The sequence below is a fragment of the Vipera berus genome, assembly GCF_964194415.1.
Source record: "Vipera berus genome assembly, chromosome: 2".
Lineage (NCBI taxonomy): Eukaryota > Metazoa > Chordata > Lepidosauria > Squamata > Viperidae > Vipera > Vipera berus.
In genome coordinates this window covers 98,539,140-98,551,511 of record NC_138203.1, presented here as the reverse complement: position 1 = coordinate 98,551,511, position 12,372 = coordinate 98,539,140, and the positions used below count along the sequence as shown (strand labels likewise).

At 39.2% G+C, this 12,372-nt stretch overlaps 1 protein-coding gene across 6 annotated transcripts in view; it reads left to right on the top strand.

Moving 5' to 3' along the window:
* The window catches only part of RNF38 (ring finger protein 38), a 108,103-nt gene that overhangs the window by 49,132 nt on the left and 46,599 nt on the right, over positions 1-12,372 (top strand). For all 6 annotated transcript variants that reach the window (XR_014025052.1, XR_014025053.1, XM_081317153.1 and 3 more), the window contains exon 2: positions 10,245-10,315. Coding sequence is in view for 4 of the 6 variants with exons in the window: in XM_081317153.1 (XP_081173279.1) it covers positions 10,245-10,315 (71 nt within the window). In the remaining 2 variants the exon portion in view is untranslated. The remainder of the gene's footprint in view (positions 1-10,244; positions 10,316-12,372) is intronic.

The following is a 12,372-nucleotide window of genomic DNA, read 5'->3' as shown; positions in this document are numbered from 1 at the left end:
CCTGATCTAATGTAATGACAGAATATTGTTATAATAAATCTTTTGAGGGTAGGAGATAATGTCTATTAGTATCTTTTTCATGGGTTAGGAAATATACCAAAAACAAATTCTTAAAACATGTATGTTTTCAGTTAGTAATCTTCACAGGAGCATGCAAAAGCATATTAAAGCATTGACAATTTCAAAATAAACCTAATAAATAGGAAAATACCTCCATTATTATACCCTTAGAAAAGAACAGATGAAGATCATTTGGGGAGGAGGTTAGGGGGTTTTTTTTTGTTTGTTTTGTGACTGAATCAGTTTTTGACTACTGGTGTGACTGCCTAGAGAAGACTGCAGTTTTCCTAGTAACATTTTTCAGAACTGGTTTGCCGTTGCCTCCTTTCCAGGGCTGAGAGAGAAGGACTGTACCAAAATCAACTAGCTGGCTTCATGCCTAAGGCGGGACTAGAACTCACTCTCTCCTGGTTTCTAGCCTGATCCTTTAATTCCATTACACCAAGGTAAAAGGTAAAGGTTCCCCCGCACATGCGTGCTAGTCGTTTCCGACTCTAGGGACCGGTGCTCATCTCCGTTTCAAAGCCAAAGAGCCAGCGCTTGTCCGAGGACGTCTCCGTGGTCATGTGGCCGGCATGACTAGACGCCAAAGGCGCACGGAACACTGTTACCTTCCCACCGTAGTGGTCCCTATTTTTCTACTTGCATTTTTACGTGCTTTCGAACTGCTAGGTTGGCAGAAGCTGGGACGAGTAACAGGCGCTCACTCTGTTACGCGGCACTCGGGATTCGACCCGCCAAACTGCCGACCTTCTGATCGACAAGCTCAGCATCCTAACCCACTGAGCCACCGCGTCCCTCAAACTGGCTCTCTAATTTGGGGTGTTCAGAACAGCTTTTGTCTAATGTCTAAAAACAGGGCAAAGCTAACTTGGAGAGAAAAAAATTCTACTAACTACAATGAAAGCTTTTACTGATAGTCACTATCTGCTCTTCCAGAAGCTGGGACAACTAAAGAAGATTCCCATTATAATAAACAATTGCAAATTGAAGTGTTTTAGTACTGTGATTTCAGATAATTTAGATCGGGGATTTAGATTTAGATTGTTGGGGAAAAGAAAACCTAAGGAGATTGAATGGCTTAGAGGCAGGCAGAAAGAAGAACGGAAATTTATTTCCACTGCGACCCCTCATGGGATTTTTGACTAGCTATTTTTTTTAAGTGTGTTTTAGCATTGTTAGTGGCAGAGGCATTCATTTTGTGTGCAGATGCAAAATGTCACAGGCTCTGTTTCTGACCTTCCCAGATGAGTTTAAGGGCAGCTATCTATAAGACTTTCAGAAACACCCCACTTGCAACTTTGAGACTTGGGGTTGGGACTGGAGGTTCTAACTCAAGAACAGTTTGCATGAATCCAGATCAAAGTTGACATCCCCCCTTCCCCCCTTTTATTTATTTATTTTATTTTTATTTTAATTCCATTTATATCCCGCCCTTCTCCAAAGACTCAGGGCGGCTTACAAGCTTAGCAGTAGCCTTCATTCTATGTATATGCCTGCTTATTAGGGCTTTCACACACACTCCAAGCGGCATTATTACAAAGTCAGCTTAATTGCCCCCAACAATCTGGGTCCTCATTTTACCTACCTCGGAAGGATGGAAGGCTGAGTCAACCTTGAGCCTGGTGGGACTCGAACCTGCACTAATTGCAGACAGCTGGTGTTACTTAAGGAGGCATTAGCCCACTGCTCCACCAAGGCTTTGAACATCTTGGCTGTTTTCCGAAGTAGACTAAGAAAACTTGCCTTACTCTGCCTTCTGCTTCATCAGTTTAAGTCAGTCTTTCTAACCTCACCTCGAGCACTTAGCAACCTGCTGTTCTGAATTTACCTTTTCCCCAGTCTGGTTGCAGTTACTGTGGAAAGTACTGTGTTGCAAAAGCTGTTGATGTACCTTGATTTCACCATCAAGGTCACGCTGAATTTTGCAAACAACGAAGTGATGATGTTTTGCATCTTCGTATCCGCCCAGAGTTTTCAGTTAATATCGAGATCAAGGAAAACAACTTGAATTGAAAATGTGGATGAGGGGATTTATTTATTTATGTATTTATTTTATTTATTTGATTGATTAATTTTATTTATTTATTTATTTCATTGCCTTTCTGTGTGGTGGGGAGGTAAAAGGATTTTGTTAATATTTCAGAATTAGTGATGACTGTGATGAATCTTTGATTGAATGGTGTTTCTGCATCTGCTGTTGCTGAGCTGGAGGCAGTGCTTATTGGCTCATAGTGATCATGGTCATAAGTGTGTTGACAAAAGAGTGACAGAACTGAAGATGTTCATAGGTGGATTTGGCTGCTTTGAAGGGATGGGATAGAAATGGGTACAGTATGAAAGTGCCCAAAGAAAATATTGTGTTTGAAAGCTCCGGAGCAGCTGCTGACAATCCGATAGATCAGGGGTCCCCAACCTTTGAGGCACCAGGGATCGGTTACATGGTGAGAGGTTGTTCCGCAGACTGGAGGGGGCATGGTTTTGTGTGCTGCCTGCATCCTGCGGAAGGGGCTTTGCTTGTTTGTGCGGCCCGGTTGCTGGCATGCCACGGCCCAGTGCTGGTCCACAGACCGGGGTTGGGGACCCTTGCGATAGATAATACTGACCAGGGATTTAGGACACTTCCATATGTTTTACAACTGGTAACTGATACAGGATGTTTCACTGTGTCCAAAATATAAAATACTTCATCTCTGGAAGATGGTATCAAATTTGTGATGACCAGTTAGATTAATTTGAAGGATTCTTCAAAGAGTATCTTCAAATAACACTATCTACCACATGAATACAAATCATTGTCTTTTGGAGAAACATAAGACTCTTTGGAAGCGAATCTAAAGTCCCCCTGCGTATGTATTTCTTTGACTACAACTTCTGATCCAGGTAATTGTGTCAATTCATGGCTTGGGAAATTGCTTTAATTGAACCATTGTGATAAATTAATGAATACTTTCACTAATTTCTTTGTTATAATGGTACACACCCATCAACTACTATTTATATATTTATGCGGTCTTATGTCTATACGTATTGATCGTCTACAATTCTGAAGTTAGAGATGAAGTAACTAGTGATCTACAACCTTAGTTGATTTCACTGAGTTTTTGACCTAAGAACATAAATTAACCTTGATCTGATTTAAGGAATGATTTAAGATGGAATGAAACTGTGTAGGCTTTCTTCAGTTTTGAGCACTAAGTCCCTGAGAATTCAGCAGTATAATAACAGATTGTTTTATTATGGCTGCTTCAATAAAGGATGCATGCCACCATGTCTGTACAGTGTTGGCCTAGACAAAATTGATGTGATGCTTTCTTATTCTGGCTCCAAAGGAATACAATGATAAATATTTTATTAACAAAATAGCAGTGTTTGGAATAACTGAATGAAATTGAACGGTGGCAGGTTAGGATGGAAAAAGTACTATCATACAAAGGCATTAATTATTTATAAACACTGAAAGTTGGATACATTTGAATAATTTTAAATGGATGGAACAAATGTATGGAGGTAAGGCTATTGATAACTACAGATCCTGATGTCTACTTATTACAAAGACAGTTCCTGTCTCATAAAATGGAGTTTGCATATCTTACGTTTGTTTCGAATTACAGAAGCAAATTATTTAAACAAATAGGCAAGGGCTGCAGGTATCTTTAAAGATTAGGTGTCAGGAGTGAAAGAACATGTGAAGGTCCAATTAAACTGATTTGTTGCTACATAGCCTATGGACAGGAATCTTCTCAACTAACTGCACTGCTTGAAGTCAGATAAGGATCAGCGGGAATTCAAGGGTTCTGCCACTTCTCCAACATCACGTTAATTGAGAGGGATTTCTTCTCTTTGAACAAAGCTTGTTTTATTTCCTGCATGCCTTTTTTTATTTCCTGCCTTCCAGTTTTTATCCTCATTTCATTTTCCTTTCTTTCCCAGTGCAGCTATAGTAACTCACCCTGCCCCCATTTAACCTATTCTGTCTTCTCCAGTATACAGGTATTTGTTCTTATGTGTCAGATTTTGTACAATATGGCTGAAAATCTCAATTCTCCAGACCAGGGTTCCCAACCCCTGATCCATGGACCAGTATTGGGCTGCGGCATGCCAGCACGGGCCGAACGTGTCACCAGGAAACCACGCCCACCCCATTGCCGACAATGGGGAAAAAGCTCCAATACGTCACACGACGTCACGACTTTGACATGTCTGGTTTAAATTCTAGGCTATTTCCTCCCGCCTTTCTGAGTCAATGGGATATTTGGCCATTCTCTTAACTGGCAATTTCATCTGATGTCCTGGTTCTCCATAGAGCGGGCAACTGCTAATACCTGCCTTGCCAACTTCATTCTTTACATTGTATCTTTTATCTACCTATCTTCTGGGCCTGCCAATTTGGAAAGTTGCTTCTGTCAGGTATATAACATATACATATTGGAAAGAACAGCCCACTAGAATCAGAACCACAGTTTATCATATTTCCTCCTGGGCTTAAATGTACGTATACATTTAGCAGTCCTGTGTACAATAACTAAGGCAGTGGTCTTAAGAACCTGATACATTGAACAAATTGGGATATCATGTAAGGAGATTCAGTTATCTGATTACTGACTCCTTGCATTACCACACATATTTTGTCACTGTGTTTCCTCCTATCTATTTTAATTCTGGAATTAGACTACTTACTGTATTGCATTTTATTTTATTTTATTTTATTTAATGGATAAGGTCAGAAGACTAATCAGTAAATAAATTATTACTACATGTACATATACAGATACTAGTTGATTGTACACGTTATTTTGGTCAGGTTTATTTGTGAGCAACTTTAAGATTAGTTTCGGTCTGGGATAGCAACTTACATTGACATGTCAGGAAAACTGGGTACATATCATCCTTGTTGAGTGACCACAGTTGGGACCGGCAACTTTATTGTTAAGCAAAGCAGTTGCTAAGTGAAACAGCAACTGTGCTTATGATCTTACTTCAGCTTTTCTTTGCTTTAGAGACCTGCAGAGGTCATAAATGACAGGATTGGTTGCAAAGTTACTTTTTCATCACCGTTGTAACTGCGTATGGTCTCCAAACGAGGCAATTGCTAAATGAGAACTACCTCTACTGCACAGGATTCTTTGCAGAGTTATTGCAAGTTAAATGCAAAGCATGAAAAAGTTCCACATTAAATTGAACAAGACTATTTTCAAAGCTCTTCGGCTTTGAAACGGAGATGAGCACTGGCCCCTAGAGTTGGAAACGACTAGCACGCATGTGCGGGGGAACCTTTACCTTTACCTTTTATTTTCACATTGTCCCAGTAAATTTTGCATTAAGAATAATATAAATATGATATCCAGCGGCATTTTTTTCCTGATGCCGACTCACATTGCAATTCTCATAATACCTCTGCTCTTGTTGCACCCAGGCTATTATTTTGCTTTATAATATGCGATAATAGAAATGAATGCTTTCACAGGGAACAATAAAAATAAATTTTAATTTATCAATTACTGGTGAATCATATTGACCCAATATCTAAGTAGTATATTGTGAATGGCTGCTTCTTAGTACTTTGTCTGGGACTAGGCCCATCTTCCTAGAAAATAAATGAAAGCAAGATCAAATGAAGAAAATAGTAGTACATGGGTTAGCATTGTGGTAAACTATATTTTGTAACTAGTTCTGGCCTTCATGGCAGCCATTTAGAAATGGGGAAGCTCCACGGCAGCTATTAAGAATAGAATTTGCAATATATTTTCAAAATCTACAATATACCCAGATGGGAAACTCCTGGTAAAGATTGTTTGGTATAAAAGTTCCCTTATTTCTGCTGCACAGGTTTTCACTGTGGCAAGAAGCTGTTGGAACCCAGTATCTGAAATAAGGGTCTGTGAAACTAAATATAAGAACTGATTGTGTATACTCTTTGTTGTCTACTAAATAGGAGCTTTTAAGTTGTCAACAAAAGATACTCGCAGATTGGTGGAAGATAGGCATGGCCTACCTGAAGCTAATTTTATGCAGTCAGTGGCCTAGTTTTAAAACTTGTTTTCAAAAGATCAATTCAGACTTCTGTTCCTTCCCTTGAAGCATCAGTGTTTTGGAGCAAGTTACGGCTTTGCAAAAAGGAGAAAAAAAAGGTACAGTTGCCTTAGATGGAAGGCTGTGCTAAGTTCTGTGTTCGCTGATCTAATCAAGGAATGCAGGAAAGAAAGAAAACACAGAATATGCTTTAGATTCAATGGCTTGCGGTCTCAATTCAGAAGTATCTGTCCTTATAGGCAGTTTGGAAAACATGAATGCAGAAAATAAATGTCATTTGTATTAAACAAGACGCCTTAAACGCATATAAACAGTTGTTCAGTCGTGAAGCTTTGTTCAATGAAATAATTCAATGTGCTGGGGAACCTAAGGAGAACTCATTTGGTAAGATTTAACTAACAAGAGATCATGGCATTGCAGGTAGTCCTCGACTTACAACAGTTCATTTAGTGACCATTCAAAGTTACAACGGCTTTGAAAACCATTTTTCACCCTTAAGAACCATTGCAGTATCCCCATGGTGACATGATCAAAATCCAGATGCTTAGCAATTGGTTCATATTTGTGACTGTTGCAATATCTTGGGGTCATGTGATCACCTTTTGTGACTTTCTGACAAGCAAAGCCAAATGTGGAAGCCAGATTCACTTAGCAGCCATGTTAACTAACTTAACAACTGCGATGATTCACTGTTGCAAGAAAGATCGTAAAGCGGGGCAAAACTGAACAAACATTTCACTTAGCAACATAAATGTTGGACTCGATTGTGGGTTGTAATTTAAGGACTATCTATACAGCCTAGCTCAGAATAACATCTTGCATGACAAAGAAACTTTCTATACCATATTAACCATTTTAAATTGAAAAAATCCTGCTATGTCAGTCCTCAACACAATTGAGCCTAAAATGTCCATTGCTAAATAAGAGAGTCCTCGAGTGAATTTTTCCCAGTTTTACAACTTTGCCACAGTTGTTAAGTGAATCGCTGCAGTTATTAAATTATCAACATGGTTGTTAAGTGAATCTGGCTTTCCCATTGACTTTGCTTATCAGAAGGTCACAAAAGGGGATCACGTGACCCCAGGTCACTTCAACCATCATAAATATGAACTAATTGCCAAGCATCTAAATTTTGATCATGTGATCATGGGTATGCGGCAGTGGTCGTAAGTGTAAATACAATCATAAGTCACTTTATTCAGTGCCATTGTAACTTTGAACGGTCATTAAATGAACTGTTGTAAATTGAGGACCAGTGTAAAGTATGGAATGTAATCCTCACAGGGCAGAATAAAGGGTAAATGGAACACTGGACTTCTCCATTCACATTGATTTGGATTTCTGTTTCTTAAATTACAACTTAATGATGTGGCACAGAGCCTCAGTGGTTGCTCTTATGTTGCCTTGTAAGCCAAGTGGAATCAGGCCTGGTTATTATTTGGATGGGAAATTCCAGGGAACACCTGGATGTTTAGTCACTCTGGGAAGGAAAAAAAAAATCCCAGTGTTTCCATTGTGGTTTCCAAGAAAACTACCTGGGTGTGACACAATAAGCAGGAGTTTAGCTACACTTGAAGGAGGCTTGGCTTGGCTTGGCTCTTAATGGAAAGCCCTGTTTGAAGACAAACACAGTAGAAATCCCAATTCTTTGCACTTTGGTTTGCTTGAAACAGTTTATTGTGTGCCAGCCGCTATATTTTGTACAGCCATGACAAGAACTTTGTTCCAGTAACTATGGTAAAGCCAGTGAGTGTACTAGAAGGATGACTCAGGCTTCAAATGATGTGAATTGGCTCTGATCCATGAACTAGCAGCATGCAAAGGCCAAGTATTGGGTAGGGCTCAGCATATTTTGACTGAGTAGTGGCTTCATAACAGAACACTGTGTTTCCATACGTGAAGCTGATCAGGAAGGGAAACGAGCGGGCCCTACAAGTGGGGAAAGAAGTACAAGGGATTGAATTGCTGTGGCATATTAAACTGGCTATGCTGTGGAAATTTCTCCAGAAATGTATTTTAGCTTCATCAGCTAAAAGTATCATTTTAAAGTACAGAGAAGGAAGAAAGGATAGAGGTGTGTTTTGGAGCATTCAGCACTGTGCAAATTGTTTGAAAATAAATGTGGTTGAATATGGCAAAAATGCATAATAACTAAGGCAAAAGCTTTGTCGGCCTTGGCTTCAATGTACTGCTGTTTGGAGAAGCTAACATGGATTCATAATTTGTGCTGCCAATGGAATTCACTCTATGAATCAAACAATAATCATATTTTAATAAGATCTTGGTAGCAAGAAATTTAGAGCGCTAATTCAGAACAAGCAATACGATTTAGAAATTGGCTGCTTATAGCTTTTGTCAGAACTTTTGGGTTTGATCGTTCCATAGTGAATATGTGTATGTGTTTTCAACATAGGTAAATTTGATACTGGTCTTTTTTTTTGTATAAAGTTTGGTATAAAGTTATGGCAGTGCAAAGAACATAGTAGTTTATTATAACCTATATTTTAGATTGAGAATTGTAAACAGACTGATTAAATTATTAGATTATTCCATTCTTTAACAGTCACTGCACAGGGACAGTGAAATTGTGGCCTTCCAGATGTTGCTGAATTACATAACTCTGCTGACTGGAGCTGCAATTCAGCAACTAGCTAATAAATGTGTGTTCAGTGTGAATCTTAATGTCACCTTGCTTAGACTTAATTATGTGACACTGTATTGCCAGTTACTTTTAGAAACTATCCATCATGTTTTAAAGATACAAGTTTAGCTCAGAATAAACCATTATTTACAAATAAATCACCAATTGAACAAAAGTCAACAGCTTCATTTTGTTAATCCAGTAACTGTTATGCCTGTGTAAAAAGTGTGCTGTATGCTATTTTATATAACGTAATTTACAAATGTCTTAAGATTAGGATATTTAGGAAAGCTCAGAACTGTTTATTATATAACAATAGGCATATAGCACAGAATCCTTAGAGAATCACCAATTGGAAGTATGAGAGTCATCATATGTTTAGACTTCATCATGTATTTAATAATAATAAACCTTTATTGTCAAAGTACAACATGTGTACATTGAGATTAGCTGAGCCTCCCCCCGTGCTCTCTCCCCCCAACACACAGTGACAACAAACCCTCCATCCCATCATACTATGTGAACCAACTACACCACACCCCGGCCTCCCAAGTCAATTCTGCATAACATTATGTCCCATTTAAAAGCCTAACAGCCCACGGATAAAAGCTATTTTTCAGCCTGTTGGTACGGCTGGCTATATTCCTATATCTCCTACCGGATGGTAGGAGAGTAAAGAGATACCGTCCAGGGTGTGAGCCATCCCTGACAATCTTCCTCACTCTTCCAAGGCAACGAGCCCTGGCAATGTCATCCAGTGGTATCAGGGAACAGCCCACAATGTCTTGTGCTGTGCTCACTACCCTCTGTAATACTTTCCTATCCGCGGCTGTCAGACCAGCATACCAAACCACAATACCATATGAGAGGACGCTCTCTATAGTAGACCGGTAAAAGAGGGTCATTAGCTGTTGTTCTACCCTGTTCTTCCGCAAGACCCTAAAAAGTGAAGCCTCTGTTGGGCCTTTCTAGCCACCTGAGTTGTGTTAACTTTCCAGGTGAGATCTTCAGAGGTAGACTCCCAGAAATTTAAAGGAGGAAACTCTCTCTACACAGTTCTCTCCGATGTGAAGTGGGGCAGGTTCCTCCTTTTTTCTCCGGAAGTCTAACACCATCTCTTTCGTCTTGCCGATGTTTAGGTGCAAGTTGTTGTTACTACACCATATGGATAGTTTTTGTACCTCCGCCCTATATGCTGTCTCATCCCCACCTGTAATAAGACCCACCACAGTTGTATCATCTGCGAACTTGATTATCGCAGTGGATGGGTCAGATGATACACAATCATAAGTGTATAAAGAGTACAGGTAGGGGCTATGCACACAGCCCTGTGTGCTTATTTATTTATGGATGGGAGAAGAAACTGCAGAAATGCTTAGCTATGGGGGATTTAGGTTCGGGTTGCTAAGTGACTGCATTGACAGTGGCAGTTATTTCATTTTCCATCGTAAGTGTGAAAACAACTTAAGAAACTCACACAAGGCACTTTTTCTGCTTACTTTCTTTGCAGGTGGTATTGGTGCTTCCTTCCAGTGCCAGCTGATCCATCAAGACCACATCTGTACTGATGACAGTGACAAGGTAATTGAAAATAATGAGAACTAAGTGCAAATTCCCATTTCACTAGGTTTTTAAAAATAAATGTTTGTACATATTTAACTTAAAATGTTATCATTGGCTAAGGCAGTTTCTTTGTTTCAATAAGTATATTGATGTACACACCATGTATATGTTTATATTTTTAGACATATATTTTTACACACACACATTCTCAAAGTACAATGATACCATTTACATATAGTTTACATACAAAATATAAGGGAATGATAAATTATTTGAACTCCATTTCTTTTACAGATCTTCAATCGTACTCAAGGGCAGGGTTTAATGTTCACATAAAAGGCTTTTAACAATAATTAATTGGATAGTTACAATTTCCCAGTGAAGGAGAATAATGAAGGAGAATATTTGTAGCTCAGGGCTGAAATTTACAATTTCAAGCCATTGAAGATATTTTTACAAAGCTAGAAAGGTTGACCTGTATTCAGGTGGTCCTTGACTTACAACCATTTGTTTACTGACCATTCAAACTTACAACGGCATTGAAAAAAGTGACTTATGACCATTTTTCACACTTGCAGCATCCCCATGGTCATGTGATCAAAATTCAGACCCTTGGCAACTGACTCATATTTATGACGGTTGCAATATCCCAGGGTCATGTGATCACCTTTTGTGACCTTCTGACAAGCAAAGTCAATGGGGGGAAGCCAATTCGCTTAACAACCATGTTACTAACGTAACAGCTGCCAGTGATTCACATAATAACTGTGGCAAGAAATGTCATAAAATGGGGTAAAATTCATTTAAAAATGTCTCGCTTTGCAACATAAATTTTGGGTTCAATTGTGGTTGTACGTTGAGGACTGCCTGCATTTGCGCATTTCTTTTTCCAGGATCAGTGCATGTTAAAATGTTTCAAAGTTTTCACTGAAATACTTTTTCAGTGCTGTAGTGGTGTCAACACTGATGAGTGATAGCAGGCTGTGTATTCCATTCATTTTGAAGAAGCAAAGCCCTAATGAAAATGTGCTTTTAAAAGTGTGTATTTAATGCCTATCGAGTTCTCAGAAGCCCTTACAGTTGCTGAGATATTTTCCAGTGGTTGGGACTGGAATTTCAGTGACCTGCATGGTTCCTTAATCCTTCCTCTGACTAGCAGAATTGAAGGAAATTGCCAGAACTGTTCGCAGAAATTGGACAAATTAGGAAGAAAGAGACTTTCATTCTGCAGAATTTCAATTCTAATGTACAGTATATTGTTTATCTCCTTTTCTCTTGCACTCTGCCAAGCATTTGAGAAACGATTCTCCCATCTTTTCTTTAAACTTAGTTTTGGCCATCTCAATTCAGCAATGACATTAATGATTGGATATGATGCAGTAAATGGCATATAGTATTGCCTTATAGATAATATATATTATTGGTCTATATTGGTTATCATTAGATCAACACGGTGCCTCGTGCTGGATAAAAGTGTATTTATTTTGGACTATGTAGAAAGAGGAAAGAACAAGCATGCTTTTATCTCATTTAATAGACACATCCCAGGAGAAAATGTGTTATGTCTCTTGTTGTTCATTGCATCTAGAAGAGGAAAGAGGGGTGATGTCTGCAGAGTTTTTTTGTTCTGCTTTGCTAGCTTAGTGTCTATGGGACAAGAAGCTTTCTCTACCATTCTACTTTTTGGCCTCTTCCAGGAAGACAGATGAAAGGGGTATGCTTTCTGTCATCTCTTCATAGTGCAGCAATTCGTGGATTTCCTTCTGGTGGGATAAAGATCCACTAATTGCTCCTCATAAGGGGTGATAAGGAAGTCATGACAACTTTTCCTATTGGTGCCACAATGCTTAGAATGCAGCATTGCAGGCTAATTCTGCCGACTGCAAGGAGTTCAATCCTGACCGGCTCAAGACTTGATTCAGCCTTTCAACCTTCCAGGGTTGGTAAAATGAGGACCCAGATTGTTGGGGGCAATAGGCTGACTCTGTAAACTGCTTAGAGTGGGCTGTAGAGCAGGGCTTTCAACTTTTTCACCCATTGTACCACTTTTAGGATATGGCAACATCCGAGTACCA